The 23,868-nt window shown below is 53.7% G+C and overlaps 1 protein-coding gene across 2 annotated transcripts; it reads right to left on the reverse strand.

The window, feature by feature from the left end:
* Nucleotides 1-10,215: 10,215 nt before the first annotated feature.
* Nucleotides 10,216-16,122, reverse strand: ULBP1 (UL16 binding protein 1). Of its 2 annotated transcripts, none has more exon segments than NM_001444399.1 (5): nucleotides 10,216-10,764; nucleotides 11,911-12,049; nucleotides 12,652-12,927; nucleotides 13,149-13,412; nucleotides 15,799-16,122. In NM_001444399.1, coding segments are annotated over 3 exon segments (423 nt in total). In that variant the 5' UTR covers nucleotides 13,174-13,412; nucleotides 15,799-16,122; the 3' UTR covers nucleotides 10,216-10,764; nucleotides 11,911-11,927.
* Between the last annotated feature and the right edge of the window lie 7,746 nt (nucleotides 16,123-23,868).

Consider the following 23,868-nt stretch of genomic DNA (forward strand, 5'->3'; position numbering starts at 1 on the left):
GCTGCCTCTGCAACCTATACCACAGCTGGACCCTTAACCCACTGTGCCACAGGGGGAACTCTGCCATCAGGTCTTTATTTCAGAACCTGGAAGGAGAGTAAGGAAGGGGGAAAGGGCTTACACCAGATGTCCTTTAAGAAGCTTCCTCCCAGTGATTCCTTTGTCAGGCCTTTGATGAGACCCTCGTTCAACAGCTATACTGATCTGCAGGGAAAATGGCTGGGGTGGGGGCATTGCAATAATGCCAAGTCCAGTGTCCTGCCCCCACACCTGAGTTGTATTATCAAGAAAGAGTGGCCATCAGATAATGGGAGGACAACCAGCATCTCTGGCAGTGCTTTGCCGCCCTCCAGAGCTGAGATGGAGGGCCCTGTTTAGTTCAGGTCCACAGCAGAGTGACAGACACCAGAGGTGAAACATCTCAGAAAAGAAACCTAGGGGAAATAACGGGGCCAATCTTACTTCCTTGCATGCGAGGAACTGCAGAGTGATGGGGGCGGGATCTCTGAGTGGCCTGGAGGTAGGGAAGGAAGGCGGCTGCTTCCTGACCCTGGGGCAGGTGTGTGGAGTGTGCCATTGCGGGGCGCTGGTTCTTCTGCCCACAGTGGATCCAACCCCACACACCTGTAGTGTCCTTAGTGCTTTTGAAGCAGCAAAAGGACTTGTTTGGCCTGGGAAAGCCGAGATCAGACTGGGCTTGTGTGTGGGGCCAACTGCCAATATTATCATAACTCAAAAGTCCCTACTCCTACAAAATCTGCTCTCTTTCTGCCTCAGGCATTATTTACTTACTTATTTAGGTTTTATTAGGGGTTCACCTGCATCCAGTGGAAGTTCTCAGGCTAGGAGTCGAATCAGCGCTGCAGCTGCCGGCCTACACTAGAGCCACAGCAACGCGGGAATCCGAGCCACGTCTGCAACCTACACCACAGCTCATAGCAATGCCGGATCCTTAACCCACTGAGCAAGGCCAGGGATCGAACCCTCAATCTCATGGTTCCTAGTCGGATTCGTTAACCCACTGAGCCACGACGGGAACTCCTCCCTTTGATTTTCAAGGGCTCTGCTCCTGCTCCGCTGCTTTTCTTTTCTGGACCCGCTTCTCCCCGCCCCTCACCTTTCCCGACTCCAGTCCTCAATTCAGTCATTCCTGCTTTTCCTAAGAGACTCAAGATTTTCGTTCCGGGGACCTTTGCCGCCTAACGAAAGGGACTGAAGCCGGCCGGCATCTGTAATGTCATCAGCGATATCTTTTCTAGTAATTTCTGTGCCAGTGGAGGCCGAGATCTTTTGTGAACCAGAACAACTGTTTCTTAGGGGGAAAAAAAACCCTGGAAACAGGCAGGAAGTTTCACTCGTGTGGAGCGGGGAGGCAGGAGCCGAAGCTGTCAGAGCGCCACCTGGAGGCGACCTGAGGCTTCTCCCCCAAATGACGTCGCTTCTGAGGAGGATTTCCTACCCTCTCCCTTTTGACCCCTCACTCCAATGGTACTTCTCAGTATATTTTTAAAATTTTCTGCCTTCTTGGGCCTGTGAGGGTAATTCAGTGTCCTTTTGATTAGTTTTCTGGACTATTTGTGAGATGTGCCAGGTTCAGTCTCTTCATAGGCTGATTGGCTGAGTGTTGAGTCCTGCTATCATTTGTCCTGTGTCTCTGAGAATCACATTTGTTCCAATTTATTTGCAGGAGCGCTTTCTATATTCTGGATACTGATGCTTTGTGAGTGGGGGGATTCAAGCAACATTTCCAAGTGGAGATGCTTGTGCCACGAGGATGTGCGCTGCCCACCGAAGGAGGTGAGTGACCTTGGAGGGGGCACAGGGAGGTCCCTGCCAGGAGGGAGGGCCTGGGGCAAAATCAGAAAGGTCCTCATTGCTTAAATTCCAAAACATTTGTTTGAATGCACGGTGTCAGGATACTATCTGAGACTGGCAGATGGACCACGTGGTAGTAAAACTTCAAGTGATCTTTAAATTGTCTGTTTCCACAAGAAATCTGGCAGACTGCGTGGTTTTATTCACTCTGTAACCTGGAGGCAGAGTGAAGACCGTTGCATCTCTCCTGGGTTATGGAGCAAAATTCTGCAATGGTATTTTATTGAGATGCAGTTGACATCCACGCCCTTAGTGTCTGGTGTAGAGGACAATGATGTGGTACTTGTATATATCGTGAAAGGAAAACCAGAACCGTCTCATTGCCAAGCACCACACATGTAGTTCAGGTTGTTGCCTCTTGCGATGTACTCTCTTCGCTGTGTTGGAAGATAGAATAGAGCGGTCTCTTGGTTTCCCCCCGGGGATTGGCTCCAGGACCCACCTGGGATGCTCGGGGCCCATCGTCAGCCCCCCGCATCCGAGGACCCACAGAAGGATTCGACTCCTTCAGATGCATGCCATGGCCAATGGCGTGGGACAGTGGTTACCAAAACTCTGCATGAAGGTGGACCCACCCAGGTCAGACCTATGGGCTGCGCAAGGGTGGCTGCACCGTGTTCTTCACTGCAGCCGCCATGCTCTCCATCATGTCCCCAGGACTTATTTATTTTATGGCTGGAAGTTTGTACCTTGTACTGTCTTCACCCCTTCCTCCCCCCTGCCTAACCCCCACCTCAGACAACCACCAGCACTCTGTTCTTTCTATCCATGAGGGTCTGAAAAAATTATTTTTAGTTTCCACATACGCAAGATAATGTGATATTTGTCTTTCTCTGTCTGACTAACTTCACTGGGCCTAACGCCCTCAGGCTCCTTCTGTCTTCTCACAAGTGACCAGATCTCCTTCTCTTTCTTGGAGGGAGAATATTCAGGCACATCCGCACATGGATATACACATATATCTCACACTTTGCTCCCCTTTCATCCATCAGTGGACACGTAGGTTGCTCGTGTCCAGGCTGTGGTCCATGGTTCTGCTTTCACCCAGAGCTGCATTTGTCCATTCCTTGTATCCCCGCTGTCTCCACAGCACCCGCTGCAGAGGCCCCTCCCAAGGGGAAAATCTGGTTTGAGTCAGATTTCTGACCAGCTGGTTACTCACACCACCGATGCCCTGTCCTCAGGCAGACAGGCTTAATACCGACCTATCTGTCTGTCTATCATCTGTCTGTCTGTCTGTCTGTCTCCTAATGATTCTGTGTCTCAGGGAACCTTGGCTAACACAGTCTTACTCGCCTGGTCTGGTCTCCTTTCGAGGATGAGACGTTTCAGGCCATGGGGTGGGAATTGGCTGGAAGCCCCTGTTCCTGTCCCCACCTCAGCCCGTCTTCCCCTTGCGTCACTCTCAGTTCTGTTCCCAGTGCTTGTTAGTGTAAAGTCATCTGCCTTGGATGCCAGCTCGGACTGAGCAGGTGAGCGTCACGGAGCTGATCCAGGCCGTGGGCCTGATGGCTGTGGTTCTGGGTAGGGCTGTGCCTGGGGCCATGGTTGCTGGCCTGGAAATGGAATCACACAAATGAAAGTCCTTGTGGAGACTCCAATTCCGAGGCGGTGTCTCCTCGGCTCCTCCTGCTCCAGGGAACCTAAGGGTGCAGATTGCTGCTGCCTGTCAACTTTGGACTCAACTGGTATCTAGGGGTTGGGCCGAGACAGCTCCTACAGCTAATGGGGGAGGCCAGGGTTATAAACACCTAGTCCCTGCTGCTGTGACAGAAGAGGAGGTGGCTGGCGAGGAGGGTGGTAGGGAGTTTGAGAGGGTATTGAAGCGTTTCCAGAAAGAGAACAGGTGAGTTGAAAAACAAATGATTCTGGAGTTCCCATCGTAGCTCAGGGTTAACGAATCTGACTAGGAACCATGAGGTTGCAGGTTCCATCCCTGGTTTCGCTCAGCAGGTTAAGGATCCAGCGTGGCGTAAGCTGTAGTGTAGGTCACAGATGCAGCTCGGATCTCGAGTTGCTGTGGCTCTGGTGTAGACCGGTAGCTACAGCTCCAGTTGGACCCCTAGCCTGGGAACCTCCATATGCCATGGGTTCGGCCCTAGAAAAGACAAAAAAAAAAAAAAAAAAAAAAGGGAAAACGAATGATTGTGGAAGAGGGAACAGTACAAGGTAAATCTCTGGGATCAGGACACTGGCTGATGTTTGGGCAGGAGTGCGTGGTGAATGGTCCCGAGGCCTGTGCTGCGAGCAAGAGACGTCCGGGGGTGAGAGGAGAAAGGGGGTGGAGAACGTGCCTGGGGCCTGGGCCTCCCAGGAACAGCTCCTGGCAGAGGAGTCACTTTCTCTCCCTCTCTCTCTCTCTCTCACACACACACACAGATTAGGGGAAGTCCCTTCCCTCTCACACACACACTCACACACACAGATTGGGGGAAGTCTACTCATTTCAAGAGAACTTCCCCTCCAGCCCCACTGGCTGTGACCTGTTACGTCAGCCTTTTATTCCAGGGCCTACCGCCTGCTCAGGCAGCTCTTACCCTCTCCATTTGTGACTTCGGTCACAGGCCTGTCGTTTTCCACTGTGCCTCTAGCATGAACCACTGTCCAGTTTCTGGTCTCTGAGTCAAAAGAAGACGGTTTGGGGGTTCCCGTTGTGGTTCAAGGGGTTAAGAATGGGACTAGTATTCACGAGGATGTGGGTTGCATCCCTGGCCTCACTCAGTGGGTTAAGCATCCAAGCTGCAGAATAGGTCGCCGATGCAGCTCTGACCTGGTGTTGCTACGGCTGTGGAGCAGGCCGGCAGCTGCAGCTCTGATTCAGCCCCTAGCCTGGGATCTATCCTATCCGAGAGGTGCAGTGACAAAAAGAAAAACAAGCAGAGGCTTTCTGTCCTTGGAAGCCAAAGTGCCAGAATCCGCTAGAGGGTCCCTTGGCTTTGCAGGGACACATCACCCTGCCCACAGGGCGGGAGGACCTGCCCCCGGGGGTGGAGGTCAGCCTGTGGTCTGGACAACCCTTCCCAATGCCCCCATCACTCCTCAGCTTCTCCTCGAATCTCCTCGTCCTGCTCTGTCTTCTCCGTCCCGCCTTGGCTGCCGAGCCTCTCAGCTGGGACCAGCTTCCAGTTCTTTCATCAACATACAGCTCCCGACCCCTCCGACGACTCCTCTAGGTTTGCCCTTTCATACTTACCGCTGCTTGGGACAATTTCCAGTGTAACAGAAGTGGTTTCCTCTGCGTCTCAGGCCTTTCACCTTCACGGCTCAGAGGCCCAAAGACTTTGAGCTTCTCACTAACACAGCGACAGTAAAGAAAGGTCTTTTCCTTGACCTGAGCTTGGACCTCAGCCCATGGTGGTCCTGTTCTGGATTTAGGGTTGACAATGACGTCAGAGCAAAGAGGGTGAGAGTCTGTGAAGGACAAATGCAGGTGCAATAAATGTCCATCAGCCGAGGATTGGCTAAAGAGGACACAGGCCATAGACTCAGTGGACTCTTGCTCAGCCACCTGCAGCAACGTGGATGGACCTAGAAGGGATCCTACTCAGTGAAGTAAGTCAAACAGAGAAAGACGAATCTCATGTGAGATGACTAATATGGAGAGTCTAAGAGCAGTGATGGTATAGACGTTACAAAACAGAAACAGACTCAATGATTTCCAATCCACACTTATGTTTCCAAAGGGGAAACGTGGCAGGTGGCAATTAGGGGGTTGGGATTGATGAATACACACTGTTGCATGTAACACAGATGGGTAACATGGACCTACTGTATGGCACAGGGAAATTTACTCAATACTGGGTAATACTCTATATGGGAGAAGAATCTGAAAAGGAATGAATATATGTACATGTATAACTGATTCACTTTGCTGTATACTGAAAGGAACACAACTTTGTATGTTAACCATATTCCAATAAAATGGCTATTTATTACATTTACTCTACTTTATTCTATTTTATTTCTTGTCTATTTTTTTAGGGCCAAGTCACCTGCAGTGTACGGAAGTTCCCAGGCTAGGGGTTGAATCTGAGCTGCATCTGCCAGCCTACGCCAAAGCCAGAGCAACACCAGATCGCAGCTGCATCTACCTACACCACAGCTCACCGTAACGCTGGATCCTTCACCCCGTTTAGCAAGGCCAGGGACCGAACCCGCATCCTCATGGATGGGTTCATTACCACCGAGCCACAACGGGAAGTCCTGGTTCTTATAGTTGCCTCATTCATGAACTCATTTACCAAGTGTCCAGCCAGCATTTCCGTGATGTCAGGCTTATCTGGGGATGAAGAGTGACACCATTTGTCAAGTCTGAGAAAGCTCCTGTTCAGTGGGTGCTTTTCTTTGGTTCTATTGCTACATGTTCCAAGACATCTTAAGTGACAGAGGAAGTACGGAGGACCACGGCACTTGGCTCACCTCTCTCGCCCCGAGTGACCCTGGCCCATGACCTCCCCAAAGCAGTACTAACTCCTGATAGAGGGCGTGCTGAGTCCTCAGCATATGCGAGCTCAGGGTGACCTGGGGGGTCTCCTCATTTAATCTCCACTCATTCCCTGACTTGGCGTTTCCCGTTTACAGATGTGGAAATTGATGCCTGGGAAAATGAAGAAACCAGCACAGGCCCATCAGCCAGACACCTGTCCTATTTCTGGAAGTGAGATCTAGAGCCCACATCCATGAAATCGCCTCAGTTGCTGATTCTCCCTCCACCGGGGCTCTGGTGTAACCCAGGGGCCGGGGCACACAAGGGGGGCACACGTGGGGGCATGTGTGAGGTGTGCCTTGGATGCACTGGCTCCCCTGCCTGGGCCAGGAACCATGTCCACATCAGATGGCAAGCTGAATCCATAAGCGGTGTGTGCGGTCTGACTGCTCCACTGACTGGCTCTTCCCTCATCTCTCTTCCTCTCCTCAGGCCCCCTGAGTCCCGTGTTGAAATTAGGCCAATAACAGCTCTACAGTAGACGCTATGTGTCCAAGTGAAAGGAAGACTCATGCCTCTGGCACGCTAAATCCAAAGCTAGAACAGCTTAGCCTTTTGAGGAAAGCGTGTCAAAAACCAAGACGGGCCAAAAGTCAGGCCTTTTGTGCCAAAGAGTTAGCAAGTTGTGATCGCAAAGGAAAAATTCTTAAAGAAATATCAACTGCTACTCCTGTGAACACACAAATGATAACAATGCCAAACAGTCTTACTGCTGAAAGGGACAAAATTTTAGCAGTCTGGGTAGGAGATCAAACCATCCACAAGATTCTCTTAAGCCAAAGACTAATCCAGAGCAAGGCCCTAACTCTCTTGGAGTCTGTGGCAGCTGAGAGAGGGGAGGAAGCTGTAGAGGAAACAGTTGAAGTGAGCAGAGGTTGGCTCATGAGGTTTAAGGAAAGAAGCCATCTTCCTAACATCAAAATGCAAGGTGAAGCAGCAAGGGCGGATGGAAAGGCATCAGCAGGCGATCCAGATCTGGCTGCAGTAACTGGTGCAAGCGGCTCTGCCAGACAGCAGATTTTCAATGTAGACAAAGCAGCCTTCTAAGAGCAGAAGATGCCCTCCAGGACATTCATGGTTAGAGAGGAGCAGGCAATGCCTGCCTTCAGAGCTTCAAAGGACAGGTTGAGTCTCTTGTTAGAGGCTGAGTGCATTGAAGTGGAAGCCCAGGCTCATTTACCATTTGGAAAATCCTAGGGCCCTCGAGAAGTGTGCTAAATCTACTCTGCCCGTGGACCCTAAATGGAATAACAAAGCCTGGATGACAGCATATCTGTCTACAGCATTGATTACCAAATATTTCAGGTCCACTGTTGAGACTTGATGCTCAGAAAAAATGATTCAAAATATCACCACTCATTGACTGTGTACTTTGGTCATGTGAGAGCTCTGATGGAGATGTATAAGGTTCTTTTTTTTTTTTTTTTTTTTTTTTTGTCTTTTTTAGGGTGGCATCTGTGGCATATGGAGTTTCCCAGGCTAGGAGTTAAGCTGGAGCTGTAGCCACTGGCCCACACCACAGCCACAGCAACACCGGATCAGAGCTGCATCTGGAACCTTACATCACAGCTCCCGGCAGTGCTGGATGCTTAATCCAGTGAGCGAGGCCAGGGTTAGAAACTGCACCTCATGGATACTAGTCAGATTCACTTCCGCTGAACCATGACGGGAACTCATTTTGTTTTCTTTTGGCCTTTTGTCTTTTTAGGGCTTCACCCGCAGCATACGGAGGTTCTCAGGCTAGGGATCGAATTGGAGCTGTAGCCTCCAGCCTATATCACAGCCACAGCAATGCGGGCTCCAAGCCACGTCTGCAATCTGCACCATAACTCACGGCAATGCCAGATCCTTAACCTACTGAGTGAGGCCAGGGATGGAACCTGGGCCCTCATGGATGCCAGTTGGGTTCGTTAACCACTGAGCCGCGATGGGAACCCCCCTCACGTTGTTTTTAAGCTGGTTAACACAACATCCCTTCTTCAGCCTATGGCCTTGCAGGTCTTAGTAATTAGGGGGTACATTCTGGAAGGCTATAGTTGCTAAAGCCAGGGATCCCTCTGCTGGCTATGGGCAAAGTCAATTGAAAAACTTCTGGAGTCAATTCACAATTATAGATTCCATTGGAAATACTTGTGATCCATGGGAACAGATTAAAATATCAACATTACAAGGAGTTTGGAAGAAACTGATTCCAACCTACATGGCTGACTTTGAGGGGTTCAAGACTTCAGTGGAGGAAGTAACTGCAGATGAGTTGGAAAGAGCGAGAGAGCCCGAATCAGACACGGAGCCGGAAATCAGACACGGAGCCGGAAAGGTGACTGCACTGCCGAGTTCTCATCATAAGACCTTACTGGGTGAGGAGCTGCATGTTGTGGATGAGCAGAGTGGTTTCTTGAGACAGAAAGGACTCCTGGTGAAGATGCTACAAAGATCGTTGAAATAACCACAAAGGATTTAGACCATGTCGTACACCTAATTGCAAAAGCAGCAGCAGGGTTTGAGAGGAGTGACTCCAAGTTTGAAAGAAGTTTCACTCTGGGTCAGATGCTATCAAAGAGCACTGAGAAATTGTTCCTGAGAGGAAGAATCAATAGATGAGCAAAGGTCCTTGTCGTCTTACATTAAGAAATTGCCACAGGCACTCCAGCCTTCCACAAGCCACCACCCTGGTCAGTCTGCAGCCACTGACACTCAGACAAGACCCTCCACCAGCAAAATGATTATGGCTCACAGAAGACACAGGTGATAGCATTATTGGCAATAAAGTATATTTTATTAAGAGAGAAATAGCGCGAATTTAGACAACGTGATTTCACATTTAACAGACTACAGGGAAGTGTGACCCGCCTTTTCAGTCAGTGGGAAAGCAAAAAAATTGATGTGACCCCCTTTACTGTTCACCTTGTCACAACCTAGAATCCACCTGTTATCTACAAGCTCTGTGGTCCATGTTTTCCAGCCTGGATCTCAGATTTCTGTGCAGTAGGATGAACACACGAGCCACTGGTGAGATACAGTGAAACTTCTATGTCAAGAAGTGACACATGGTGTTCCCATCATGGCTCAGTAGTAATTGAATCTGACTAGGAACCATGAGGTTGCGGGTTCGATCCCTGCCCTTGCTCAGTGGGTTAATGATCCGGCGTTGCCATGAGCTGTGGTGCAGGTCGCAGACGCGCCTCAGATCCAGCGTTGCTGTGGCTCTGATGTAGGCTGGCAGCTACAGCTCCGATTAGACCCCTAGCCTAGGAACCTCCCATATGCCGCGGGAGCGGCCCAAGTAATGGCAAAAAGACCAAAAAAATAAATAAATAAAATAAAATGCTATCTGGGAACTCTATCTAGTCACTCATGATGGAGCATGATAATGTGAGAAAAAAGAATGTATATATGTGTATGTGACTGAGTCACTTTGTTGTACAGGGGAAAATGGACAGAACACTGTAAACCAACGATAATGGAAAAAAGAAAACCCATTAAAAAAAAAAAAAACGTTGTCAATTATCTGAATGTGAACACAGGGTTTCCAGGGTTGTCTTTTGGGACGTGAAGACAGGCTTCTCCCTGGAGAGGGGAGGGCAAGACGGAGGGATCACAGGAGAGGGTGCAGATCTGGGAGAAATCGGAGCAGATGTCCCTGCTTCCGTTCCTGGGTGGATGTCGCATCCAGGGCATCAGGACAATGTCTGGGACACAGCTGGAGTGCGTGTTACTTTAGAGCCGGCCTTCGATTCTGTGTCCACAGAAAGGCAGCAGAAGCACCGGTCATATCTCGCACCCCAATGCACAGGAATGCTGAAAAGTCATGACTTCTCCCCTGGATTATAACTCAGAGATCCGAAGTAATTAAGTTTTTTGGAATATAGAAACATTTACTTAAATATAAGTTTAGAGTTATAAGTTACTAACGGAAAGAGTCTTAAAGATAATTTATATCCTATTTAAATATACTATACTTATTTAAAAAGAATCCCTGAGGTTCTGTGATGGCACATGGTATTTCTCTGGCAGTGGCCGTCATTTGCAAAGACAAGGTCATGACGCAGAGAAGAGTCGGATCTTCCACAAGCCAGAGATGGAAAATGTCCTTTTTGCTGAGATTTCTTGTTCAAGCAGCTGAACATCTCAGGCCAGAGATTTCATTCCTTAGTGCCAAGAGAAAGAGGTAACATAGGTTTTACAAAAAAAAAAAAAAAAGTGCCAAGTAAACTGGTCACAGAGTGCAAGCAGGGACACAACAAAGTGTATCTGAGTATCACGCGGATCAAACCGCAGGCTCGGGTTCATAGTGTCGGAACTCCTGGACTCTAGGGTGAACAGCAGGAGCTCAAAGCAGCTGAGGCAAAGGCGAGTCTCTGAGGCCGACCACCCTGTTGGGGCGTCGTGGCAGCACCTTTCACCTTCAGAAAAGAAACAGGCGTTGGTCCAGGTGGCTGAGAACATCCTGTCACTTCCCTGGGGCTCCCCCTCCTTCCCACTGGAGCCCCACTGGAGCCGAGTGAGGGGCCTGTGTGTGTCCCCGACCCCCCACCCCCGCCCGGGTCCAGCAGCTGGTGCATGGCTCTTCCTTCCTTTGCTGCATCTCACTGTCAGCGCCAGGCTCTGCTACACCCGCTCAGGCTCAGCACTCAAGCCAGGAAGGGGCCACTCAGCTCCCTTTACACGGGTCCTGATGCTCCCCTGGCAGAGGCCTAAGGGAGCCAGTAGCTGCTGTCACGGAGGAGGGGCCTTGCACCCTGACAGCCTTGGGGAGGCCGCAGGCAACGTCCTTCTTTCCCCTGCTCTCCCGGCTCTTAGCCAGCAGCACGCGCAGCTCTCAGCGTGAAGGCCCTGCCCTGCCCCATCTCCTCCTGGTCCAGCTCAGCTGGAAGCATCCGCCCAGCTCAGTCCCAGCCATCTCCCAAGTCACCTCTGCCACTCAGGGACCTAGGCTCTGGGGTCTGCAGGAGGCTGGTGCCACGTGGTGTCACAGGCTGAGCCAGAGCTCCCACGGCTCCACAGAGCCCTGGCCTCCTCCCGACCCCATCCTGAAGTCTCTCCTGTCCGCCTTCTGCCTCGCCTGCCCGACCCGCGCTGCTTCCTGGGGGAACCAGCACGGAACACCAGCCTTTGGAGTTGGATCAGACCCAGGCCCCTGCTCTCAGCCCCCCGGATGCCTCCCCTCCCCCACACATTCACCACCCAAATGTGAATTCTGCCCGCATCCCGGGTGCCTCTGGTCCCCATGCCACCGGCCACTGGGCTCTGCCTGCCAAGCAGACATCTGTGGCGAGCCAGGCGGACCCGCTAAAGCCCTCGAGCGTCACCAGGCCCTCAGCCTTGTGTGCCCCCTCCCTTTCCCACTTGGCCTGGCAGTGAGAGGTTAGCAGATCTCAGGGCTGAGCTGCTCCAAGTTATCGCTGCCAATTGGTGTGAGGTCTCCCTCACCCAGCTTCACCTGCAGGACGGGGAGGTTCAGTGCGGGGCAGGGCCGGGCTGGGACCACCCTTCCCCATCCTCCCCCCAGACCCCCGCCCTGCCTTCCCTCTAAGGTCTGCCCTCCGTACCTGCACCTGTAAAGGACTCAGCCCAGGAGGACAGTTGGCACGAGCCCTGCGAGGACCAGGACCAGGAGTGGGAACCAGGTGCTGGGCTTGATGGCTGCACCCTTCGAATGGGCTATGGGGGGCGCTGTAGTTGGTGATGCTGCAAGGAAAGGAGAGTGAAAGCCTTTCTGGACCCCAAAACCGGGGACAGGCCTCCTTAGCTCCCCTGGCCTAGGCAGCCCTACTATGCAGACAGCGTAGCCCCCCACGTGGCAGCCTGAGGAAGATGGGGGAGGGATGAGCCCTGTCCCCATGGGCTCAGACTGCTAATGCGAGAAGCAGAGGGTCTACTGTGACAAGAGAAGAGCTGACGCGTGACAATGGGGACAGAGAAGTCCCTCGGGAGCTGACATTTGAGGTTTCCAGAAATAGAAGAGTTGGGGTTTTTTTTGTTGTTGTTGTTTTTTGTTTTGAAGTTTCTAGAAGGAGAGAAGAGTAAGAAATAAATCTCTGGCATCTGAATGATGCCCTCGTGTTTAGGGTCAGCATGGTGAGTGGTGCGAAGGCCTGGGCAGCAAGGAAGGGATGCCAGGAGGTGGGAGAGACAGGGAGCGAGGCAGACCACCCCCGGGGCCCCTGCTCCCCCAAGAAGAGCCCACTTCCCAGACACACACACATGCACACGCACAGGCACGCGCACACGGGAGTGTAGAGGGCACCGCCTTGAAAAGACCACCACTTCCTCCTCGTCTTCCCACTTACCCGCTGTCTTCAACATTTTCTCCCAGTGCACCAAGAAATGGGTGAGCCAGGATTTGCAGTCACCCAGGGATATATTCCTGAGGAAGCTGGTCACAATCCGGTCACTCTCCCACTTCTCTTTCATCCGTCTTCCTCCAGAATGAACTACGGTCAAGGTCATATTGTCTGAATCGATGTGGAGGCAGATCTGTCCATTGAAGGCAAATTTCCAGGATCCACTCGTGTGTCCATCATCTTGAGACTGGCACGTCACCTTGACCTGCAGCGTGGGAGGGTCTGCCCCCCACCGTGGGAAGGAGCACGTGTCTGGTCTGGACAGATTTTTCACCCCCTCCCTGCGCCATCTCCCGTGACCCTGTTCTTCCCTCCAGGGCCTGCTCTTTGCCCTGGGCATCCTGCGAGGACCAGCACCCAATCTGATTTTATTTCTTTAGCCAAATACAACGAGAGCGGCTAAGCCCACACTGCTCCTCCCGCACTTGGATTTCCTGACTCACCCCTGGCCGTGTAGTTCTCAGGCATGATGTCAGGCAGTTGCTCCTTGAGGAAGTCCCCAACGTCTTTGAGTGTTTCGATCTGTATCTCCCAGTTCTTTGTACCTTTCACCTTCTCTCCCAGGGAACTCACGGATTGGATCTGAGCAGCACCACAGTCACAGGAAAAAAAATCCTCTGCGTCCACCTGGGCTTGAACCACACACCAGGGGTGTCCAGGGCTGGGCTTTGGAATGATGATGAAGTTATAGCAAAGAGAGTGAGTATCTGTGAAGGCAAAACGCAGGTGAGGGTTGGGGTTTGGAGACAGGATGCATAGACCCACTTCCCGCTTCATGTGACAGCAAAAATGTGGGGGGTTGGGCTGGCAGAACTAGGACTGTTTCCCCCACCCCGCCCCCACCCCCTGCCACACCAGGGACAGATCTGTGCTGCTCCCCTCCTTGAGGAGAAAAAGGGGTCCCTGCCTAGCAAGAAATCACACAGCCTGGATATGTCCCCTTGTCCACCAGGTCAGTACCCGGCATCAGTCAGCACATAAGCTTTTCCTCCCAGCAGCTATTGGGAAAAGGCCTGGAGCCAGAGGATGGGCAGAATCCAGTCCGGGTCCTGGGGGGGATGGAGAGCGTGTAGGGGCTGCTCCTGAGGAAGGGGGGTCCCAGTGGGGGCAGATAAGCAGAGAGCCCGGAGCTGGACAAGGCACACTTTGCAGTCACGGGTCTCAGGATTCAGCCAGGCCCGGGGAGAGGCCACTCCTCGGCTACTAGGCTGGGTCTTGGAAGTGGAAGGAGGCCCGGCCCCCACTGCCTAAAAAACAGGAAGTCCAGAGCTTCCGAGGCAGCTGGTAGAGGAGGGGATGGAATGTGCCAGGGCAGACGTGCCATGGAAGGGCAGGAGCGTGCGCGGTCAGCCCTGCTCCCTGGGAAAGCCTGAGGACTCCATGGAGCTACGAGGAGAGCTCGGATGGGAAGCGAGTCCAACAGCTCAAGTGAGACAGCCTGGGAACTGAAACCTCAGACTGAAAAGCCTTGGCTGCAGTTCTTGCTCCTGGATAAAAACCTCCCCAAAGTATTAGAACTCAACGTAAACACAAGGGACCAAAAAGAGTTGGGTGCACCCTTAGTAAGGAAATGATGCATTAGCATGAAGCTGCCACCCCCACCTTGCTGTCTCATTCACAGCACCCAGAAGCTACAAGGCCGCACAGGGCATGTTTCTGGCTCTTCAGCACCCAGCAGCTGGGGCTCCCCTAGGACCATTCCCTGGGAGGCGGGTTCCCCAGAACTGAGATCAGAGACTAGGGCAGTGGCCAAACCTACTTCCCCACTGCTTTGCATATTGTCCATGGCTGCTGTTGCGCCACCACAGTGGGGGCTGTAAAGGCAACAGATTTCCCTTCTGCCTTTGCGAGAAAAAGCCTGCAAACCCCTGTCCTAATGAATACCTGTTAAAGGCTGGGGGCTCCCCAGGGGGTACCAATATGAAGGTGGGGGGCCCCCGCCTCACCCTCATTCCCTGCCTCACACTTTGGGAAACTGCTTCCAGTCCCTCCTGCTTGAAGCAGTCGTGGGTCAGATTCCCAGGCTGTTGCTGGACTATGTCCTCAAGCCAGGGATAAGGGGCCAGTTGGAGGGGGAAGGAAATAGGGCCCCTTCATAGGTGGGAGGGTGTGGGAGGTCCTGGGCCTCTAGGGGCCCCAGGGAGATGGGTAATAAAGAGTATTGTAACCACAAGCAGGACCCTATGGGGCGATCTGGGGACAGGCACCACCCAGGCCCCCCTCCCCCCCACCCTGTCCCTCTGTCTCCCAACCCCTTAGACGCCCCCTCTAACCTCCTCCCCCTCCCTCCTAAGCCCCCATACCCTCCTCGCCCACCACCCTCTTCCCACCCCCACCCCACCCCCACCACGCCCGCCGACAAGCCCGCCCACTCTACCCCACTCCCCATCCCCCCGCCCCCTCCGCCCACTCTACCCCCCCACCCCCACCCTGCCGCCCCTACACCCCACCCCCTATCCCCCTCGCCCACCCCGTCTGGTTGTCTCAGGCAGTATGGCCACCTGTTCCTATGGCAGCCTATGGAGCTGGCTGCCTGTCCTCCGCCGCCCGGCTGCAGGGGCTCCACTTCCCCAGGGGAGGACTCGGGCCTGGAGGCTTGCGGTGCCCCATTTCCTGGTGTCCTCTCCGTCCCCCCCAGCCTCCTGGCGTTACTTTTTCACTCAATTCGCCATTTGGGACCCAGAGGGAAGTCACAGAGGAGCCGCAAAGGCAAAAGAGTTTCGTAGGGGCGCCGGCCCCACCCAAGGAGAAGTTTCGCAAACCCAAGCGGACGCTCCATCTCCCTCTCTTTAGGCGCGGCGCCCCGACCCCGCCAGGTTCATCCCCGAACTCACCGCAGGCCGCCGGGCATAACCGGAGAGAAAAAAGCAGACTCAGGAAGCCCAGACCCGCCGTGGAGCCAGCGGTCTGCGCCATCGTCACGGATCCTGCGGGAGCCGCGACTTTGCAGAGCGCGCGCCCGGGTCTGGAATGCAGATTCCCCAGCGCCCGGTGGCTGAAAGGTGATGGCAGGCTGTTTCCACGCCCCCGGAGCCCTGCCCGGTGCCACTTCCTGTTCATGCCCACGCTCTGTCCTCCTGCTCCTCGGCCTACCTTTTCTTCTGGTCCTTCGGCTGTCCCGTCTCCCGTTCCCCAAGTCCCGATTTCAGTCAATCCTGCTTTGCTTCAAAGACTCCGGCTTTTCTTTGCGGAGAACTCTGCCAGCCTAGCGAAGGGACTGAAGACCTGCCGGGACCTGTAGTGTCATCGACGATGTGTTTTCTAGTAGTTTCTATGCCAGTGGAGCCCAGGAGTTTTTGTGAACCAGAAGAAATGTTTTTTTAAAAAAAATCCAGAGGACCAGAGGCAATTTTATCTTCAAGTTTCACGGGGGAGCCCGGAGGCAATGATGAAACTTTTCCGGAACAAATATGCCACAGCGCCCCCTGGAGGCTTCAGAGCCCCCTGGATGGAGGCTTCAGAGCCCGATGGGGATTGGGGTAGAGGGGGAGGGTTTGTGGGCGGGCGTGGTGGGGGTGGGAAGAGGGTGGTGGGCGAGGAGGGTATAGGGGCTTAGGAGAGAGGGGGAGAAGGTTAGAGGGGGCAATTCTTCCCTCTTTTGTCCCACTCACTTAGTCTTCAGGTGGCCTCCAACTAGTGCTTTTACAGCCCAGAATTCACACCTAGGCTGTCTGCTGATGCAGAGGGAGGCATCAGTGGTCGAGCCTGGAAATGATTCCTAATTCTTGGTAAGTGAGTCCTTGTCTCAGGTCCTTACCTCCATCCAGAGAGACAGCCAGTGACGTTCAAAGTCTCTGGCAAGACTGTGACACAGAGATCCATGGCTCTGCTCTCCCAGGTGGTCCTGGCCTTTGCCCACTTCAAGGGTGGCAGGGCTGAGACCAGAACTGGGAGGCCTATGCTGAGTCCTTTGCTGGCCAGGGGCCCCATTCCATCTCTTTTCCTTCCTGAGCCTGGGTTTCCTATTGAAAGATGTGGGTGGGGATGAGTGCCAAGCTTAAGAAACACCAGGAGTTCCCATCGTGGCTCAGTGGTTAAAGAGCCTGACTCTTATCCATGAAGACTCGGGTTTGATCCCTGGCCTCGCTCAGTGGGTTAAGGATCAGATGCAGCTGGGATTCTGAGTTTCTGTGGCTGTGGTGTAGGCCAGCAGCTGAAGCTCCGATTTGACCCCTAGCCTGAGAACCTCCATATGCTGCCGGTCTGGCCCTAAAAAGACAAAAAAACAAAAAAACAAACAAACAAAAAAAAAAAAACAAAGAAAAAGAAACACCAAGCAATCAGCTAGAATTTTCTCCTGACTACTGTTTGTGAAGTTATGCTCTGTTGCTCAGACCCATTGAGATCACCTCCCTGGGGAGTCTGCTCTCACGGGGGCTTTGAAACGAGTCCAGGTTCCAGGAGCAGGCCCTGGGGGGACTGTCCAGGTGTTCGCAGGGGCCCCTCTTCCCGGTCCTGGCCAGGTCTCTAAGGCCATCCTTCCGCCTCTCTCCCGTCCTCCCAGTCACTTGCCTCTTATCCAGCCTCCTCCATGGAGGCTTCCAGGTCCCTGGGGTGGTCTCTTCCCGTGGATTCAACCCAGGCTCCTAGCCCCCAGGCCCGTGCCTGCAACTCTTTTCCTGACACACAGATCACCTGAACCCACCAAGCTGGCGCCCCCACCCAAGCCTGAGTCCTGTCCTCCTCCCAGCCCCCATGTGTCTCTTGTCTCCAGATCACCACACGGGCCCCTCCCAAAGAGACTCCAGCACATCGGTGATGGGGGCAGGGAGGGGGTGGTCTCTCTCTCTTGTCCTTGGTAATAAGAGCAGAGACAGGCCCCGGGTCCTGGGCCAGGCCTCTGGCACTTGCCCACAGCCTGGGGACAGTGGGAGTGAACTGGGAAGAGACGCCATGCCTGTCAGCCAAGGAGGGTGCAGAGTGGAAGGTCTCTGTCTGTCTTTGTCACTTAGGAAGAGGTTCAGTGGATGAGGACAAGCGGGACTCATGGGCCGTCCCCAGCGCTCACAACAGGCTAAGGGACGCTGGGCCTCCCATGTGCCTCATCAACACAAGAAGCTGGTGCAGGAGTGATGTTATGGCTCACCTGAGGGGGGTTGGGGGTGCGCCCATGGAATCCAGCTTGTTTGGCCTCAACCTGTGCGTCTAGGGAAGTGGGCCCCAGACTTCCGTGGACCCTCCCCCCAGCTATGGGTCCCCGAGGTCACTCACCTTCTCACAGATGACTGAGCAGCAGTGCGCATGAGCTGCTCTGTTACCCAGGTGATAAAGGACGAGTTCTGCGGGCAGTGACACCCAGAGTTTGGAGCACACAGGTGCCCAGCAGCTCCCACCCAGTGCGACTGGCTTGCTGTGGGCTCCGGTATTCAGACACATGGACCCACAGAGGCAGAGAAGTCACTGAGCCCAAGGAGGGTCAGGGAAACGTAATGGGTGGTGGTGTCAGTGCCCAGGCTTGAAGGGGGACTGGCTCTTGGGACTGGGAAAGGGAAGCTCTGCCAGAGGAATGTGCCAGAACAGAAAGCCAGCCTGCTGGAGGGCCAGCACGGCGGCCACATGGCTCCAGCATCTAGGCTGGTGGAGAAAAGACCAAGTCAGGAGGTTGAGGTGGGTGGGACAGGGCTGACGAGTGACAAATTCCTCTGGCCATCAGGAATTCCAAGCAGAACATGCATGAGGCGCACACACACACACACACACACACACACACACACACACACACACACACACATACACACACAGCCTGGCTTAGAGGCTTGATCTGATCTCAGGAGGGCAGCTGAGTTGTGTCCTCTGGTGGTCACCTGCCAGCTCCTGCATCCCAGTGAGTGGCAGCCTCTGGAGCCATGAGGGTGCAAACCTCCTGGTGCCGCCTGGGCGCCTCTGGACGCTGCCAGGGCCTGGACAGGCCGTGCTGAGCAGGTAGAGGAGGTGACGCTGCCAGAGGCAGGAGCACAGAGAGGGAGAAGGCAGTGGGGTGAGCGGCCTTCAGACAAGGAGCAGGATCTGAGGTGAAGATGGGGAGGCCCAGTTTCTCACCGCCACTGCCTTTCTTTAGCTATCTCGCTTCCCAGAGCAAGTTCACAAAATGACTTTTATCATAAAGTCTCATTTTTATAACTTAAAAACATGTTTTTTTGAAGGAAGTAAAACCTTAGACAATAGTTGTGAGCACAGTGCAGAAAACTCTCTTTCAGCGCAAATTCAGGGCAAGCTCTCACCCTGAGGCCCCATCCCTGCCAAGAGATGTGAGTGCGTGTTTCTTACAAACCGGGTCTCTCTCTGGAACTGTCACACGAGCGGGATATTCTCCTGCAAAACCACAGAACAGTCCCCAAAAGCGATTTCACCTTGAGGCATCCCTCCCACCCAACCCCGAGACCCCATCCAGGGTTACCGATACTGTCCCTAATCGGTGAGATTCTTATGGACTCAGGGGATTTCAGTGGCTTCCTGGTGCTGAAGGTGTGGGTGAGAAGCGTTTTCTTTGCCCCTTTTGGTGATCTCTGTGTATTTATGGACACGTGGGGAGGTGTGTTTAAGTGGCCACTTTTATCATGTGTCAATCCCAAGTACTCATCAATACACTTGAAAGAGACATTTTTTCATCCAGCCCTTTGCTTGTTGGATTTTTGACAGGGCTTCGGATAAGCAAGTCTGATGAAGGACAAATAGAAGAAATCTTTCACCAGCATGGTTAATATATGCTCCTTTTTTCCTGGGAGTTCAGGTGGTTGCGTCCTTTGCTGCAACAAGCCCCACAAGGATAAAGCAGCGAGTGTCTCCCTGCCCTCCGTACATGCAAGCCTGGAGCGAACACGAAGGCCACTGTAGGAGCGAAAACATATCTGCTGCTCTACTAGATAGCGTTCAGCTGTATTTCAAGGTTGATTCAATGAATACTCATGCCACAAATATAAGAGAATTCCTGCTATTTCCTTTGCTCCCCTGTGGCACTTCTCAGTATATTTTAAAAGTTACTACTTTTATGGGCCTGTGAGGGTGTCTCACTGTCTTTCTGATTACCTTTCTCGGCTATTTGCGACTTTGGTCACAGGCCTTTCATTTTCCTCTGTGCCTCCAGCATGAACCTCTGTCCAGTTTCTGGTCTCTGAGTCAAAAGAAGACGGTTTTGGAGTTCCCGTTGTGGTTCAGCAGGTTAAGAACCAGACTAGTAGCCATGAGGATGTGGGTTCCATCCCTGGCCTCACTCAGTGGGTTAAGTATCCAGCGTTGCCCCTGGATGCTTAACTGCAGTTGTCTGTCTCCTAATGATTCTGTTTCTCAAGAGAACCTTGACTAACACAGTCTTACACACCTGGTCTGGTCTCACGCAGAATAGGTCACAGATGCAGCTCTGATTCGGTGTTGCTGTGGCTGTGGTGGAGGTTGGCAGCTGCAGCTCTGATTCAGCCCCTAGCCTGGGAACCCCCCATTGCACAGATACGGCAACAAACAAACAAACGAACAAAAAAACGAGGCTTTCTGTCCTTGGAAGCCAAAGTGCCAGAATCCGCTAGAGGGTCCCTTGGCTTTGCAGGGACACATCACCCTGCCCACAGGGCGGGAGGACCTGCCCCCGGGGGTGGAGGTCAGCCTGTGGTCTGGACAACCCTTCCCAGTGCCCCCATCACTCCTCAGCTTCTCCTCCAATCTCCTCGTCCTGCTCTGTCTTCTCCGTCCCACCTTGGCTGCCGAGCCTCTCAGCTGGGACCAGCTTCCAGGTCTTTCATCAACACACAGCTCCCGACCCCTCCGACGACTCCTCTAGGTTTGCCCTTTCATACTTACCGCTGCTTGGGACAATTTCCAGTGTAACGGAAGTGGTTTCCTCTGCGTCTCAGGCCTTTCACCTTCACGGCTCAGAGGCCCAAAGACTTTGAGCTTCTCACTAACACAGCGACAGCAAAGAAAGGTCTTTCCCTTGACCTGAGCTTGGACCTCACCCCATGGTGGTCCTGTTCTGGATTTAGGGTTGACAATGACGTCAGAGCAAAGAGGGTGAGAGTCTGTGAAGGACAAATGCAGGTGCAATAAATGTCCATCAGCAGAGGACTGGCTAAAGAAGATGTGGTACATACACAGTAGAATGTTACTCGGCCGAACAAGTCACAAAGTAATGCCATTCGCAGCAACGTGGGTGGACCTAGAAATAATCCTACTCAGTGAGGAAAGTCAGAGAAAGATGAATCTCATGTGAGATGACTAATATGTAGAATCTAACAGTAATGATAGTATAGAAGTTTCAAAACAGACACAGACTCAATGATTTCCAAACCACATAGGTTTACCAAAGGGGAAACGTGCCAGGTGGCACTTAGGGGGTTGGGATTGATATATATGCAGTATTGCATATAAAACAGACATGTCACAAGGACCTGCTGCACGGCGCAGGGGAATTTACTCACACCCACAGGATATGGAACTTCCCAGGCCAGGGGTTGAATCTGAGCTGTAGCTGCCAGCCTATGCCACAGCCACCACAACGCCAGATCCGAGCCACATCTGGATCCACAGCACAACTTGTAGCAACGACACATCCTTTTACCCACTGAGTGAGGGAGGCCAGGCATTGAACCCGCATCCTCATGGATACTGGTCAGATTCCTAACCTGCTGAGCCACAAGGGAACTCCCCAATAAAATTTTTTCAAATGCAGGTAAGGGTTGGGGTTAGGAGAAAAAGACCCACAGGCACCGCCTCCCAGTCTCTGTGAGAGCCGGGGCATCTCTGAAGGGCTGGGCTGGCAGAGCAAGGACCGCCGTGCCCGGCCCTCCCCTCCCCATCACCAGTTAAACTAGTGCCCTTCCCTTGCTGGAGGAGGAGGAGGAGGAAGATGCAGGGAGATGGAGAGCGTGTAGGGGCTGCTCCTGAGGAAGGGAGGTCCCAGTGGGGGCGGATGACCAGAGAGCCCGGAGCTGGACAAGGCACACTTTGCAGTCACGGGTCCCAGAATTCAGCCAGGCCCAGGGAGAGGCCACTCCTCGGCCACTAGTCTGGGTCTTGGGAAGGAGGCCTGGTCCACGCTGCCTGAAACAGGAAGTCCAGAGCTTCCGAGGCAGCTGGTAGAGGAGGGGATGGAAAGGCCCAGAGACGCGAATGTGCCAGGGCAGACATGCCGCGGAAGGGCAGGAGCGTGCGCGGTCAGCCCTGCTCCCCGGGAAAGCCTGAGGACTCCATGGAGCTACGAGGAGAGCTCAGATGGGAAGTGTGTCCACACAGCAGGTCAGGCCTGACTTTGCTGCAGGGCAGGAACGGGGACATGAGAGGGCGTTCCCCAGGGGCTTCCAGCAGCGGCAGGGATGGAAAACTTGGCAGGAGTCAATGCCACGGGAGGGGCTCGATGCCAGGAGCACAGCAGGTGCACTGGTCACAGTGATCAGAGAGGTGGGAAGGCCAGCCAGGGCCCGAGTCCAGAGAGGTGCTCCCAGAGGCCACAGAGGGGCAGCCAGCCCGCCTGATGGAGAGAAATACAGAGACAGACCACAAGGCTGGAGGATCAGGAGGCTGAAAGCAGCCATCCCAACACAATGTCTGAATCCTCTGCCCAGGTTCCAGACTGAGCTGGTTCTCAGAACCCAGAAGCCTTGACAAGAGAGAGAGGGATGGTGGGTTGCAGTGACAGAGAGAGAGAGCCAGAGAGAAAGAGGGAGGGAGAGAGTTCCTTGGGTTCCAGCAAGGAAGGCCCTTTTATTACCATAGCAAGTCCAAAAGTCCTTCTGGCCTTCCCATCTTTGGAAGGCACCTGGCCCCTGACAATACTTGACTAAATGCATAAGGCTGAACCTGTTATAGGCAGATCCCCAGCAGAAGCTAGGACCTCAGCGGCATGTGTGGTTGCGAAGGTGCTACATACAGTATATGGCATTTCTATTTGGATGCTCGCAGCACAGACCCCTCCTGTTCTGAAGCAAGGCCACACCACTTGCGGTGGGGAAATCCACACTTTTTAGGTGTAGCTCCTGGTCTGGTTCTGGGCCCTGGTAGAGATGGAGCCTTTGGCCAAGGAATGTCAGAGGTGCCCACCATGAGCTGGGCTCATCCAGCCCCTCATCAGCAGGTCAGACAGGTCAGCTGTCATAAGATAGACGGACTTTCTGGTTTGACATAAGCCGAGCCACAGGCAACCAATGAGATGCACCAGCAGGTGGCACAGATCTGACACCAGAACTGTTGTACCACCACTATCCTTGCTCACGCTTATGGTTCAGGCAGTGTCCCTTTGTGCTCCTTGGACCAAGGAAGCCACCCCACAGCAAAGGAGGGAGCCTTAGCCTGAAGCTGCCGCCCCCACGCTCCTGACCCATTCACAGCACCCAGAAGCTACAAGGCCGCACAGGGCATGTTTCTGGCTCTTCAGCACCCAGCAGCTGGGGCTCCCCTGGGACGATTCCCTGGGAGGCGTGTCCCCCAGGACTGGGGTCAGAGACTAGGGCCCTGGCCAAGCCTGCTTCCCCACTGCTTTGCATCTTGTCTCTGGCTGCTGTTGGGTCACCAAGGGGCAGGGGGGCTTGTGCACAGACCCAGACCCCACATGGCTGTAAAGGCAACAGATTTCCCTTCTGCCTTTGGGAGAAAAAACCTGCAAACTCCTGTCCTAATGAATACCTGTTAGAGGCTATGAAGGTGGGGGGGGGGGCGCCTCACCCTCATTCCCTGCCTCACACTTTGGGAAACTGCTTCCAGTCCCTCCTGCTTGAAGTAGTCGTGGGTCAGATTCCCAGGCTGTTGCTGGACTATGTCCTCAGGCCAGGGGATAAGGGGCCAGTTGGTGGGAGGAGGGAATAGGGCCCCTTCATAGGTGGGAAGGTGTGGGAGGTCCTGGGCTTCCTGAGGCCCCGGCAGATGGGTAATAAACAGCGTTGTAACCACAGGCAGGACCCTATGGGACCACCCAGACCCACCCTTCCCCTCCATCCCACCCCCCTCCATCTATCCCTCCCCCATCCCCTAATTACCAATCTCCTGTCCCCAGTGCCTCCCTCTCCAGAGCCTCTCCCCTCTCTCCCACCCAGCCTCTCAGGGTCCCATCCTGGTGGCATGGGGTATACAAGGTGACTTGTCCTCCCTGGCTTGGCTCCTGGGGCTCCCACTTCCCAAGGAGCGGGCTGAGGGTTCGCTGCGCTGCATTTCCTGCCTGGCTCGTCCTCTCTCTCACCTGTC

This window comes from Sus scrofa, chromosome 1 (genome assembly GCF_054392235.1).
Source record: "Sus scrofa isolate SSC_HxYL_T2T_F1_AM1 chromosome 1, Sscrofa_HxYL_maternal_Yorkshire_Landrace_v2.0, whole genome shotgun sequence".
Classification (NCBI taxonomy): Eukaryota; Metazoa; Chordata; class Mammalia; order Artiodactyla; family Suidae; genus Sus; species Sus scrofa.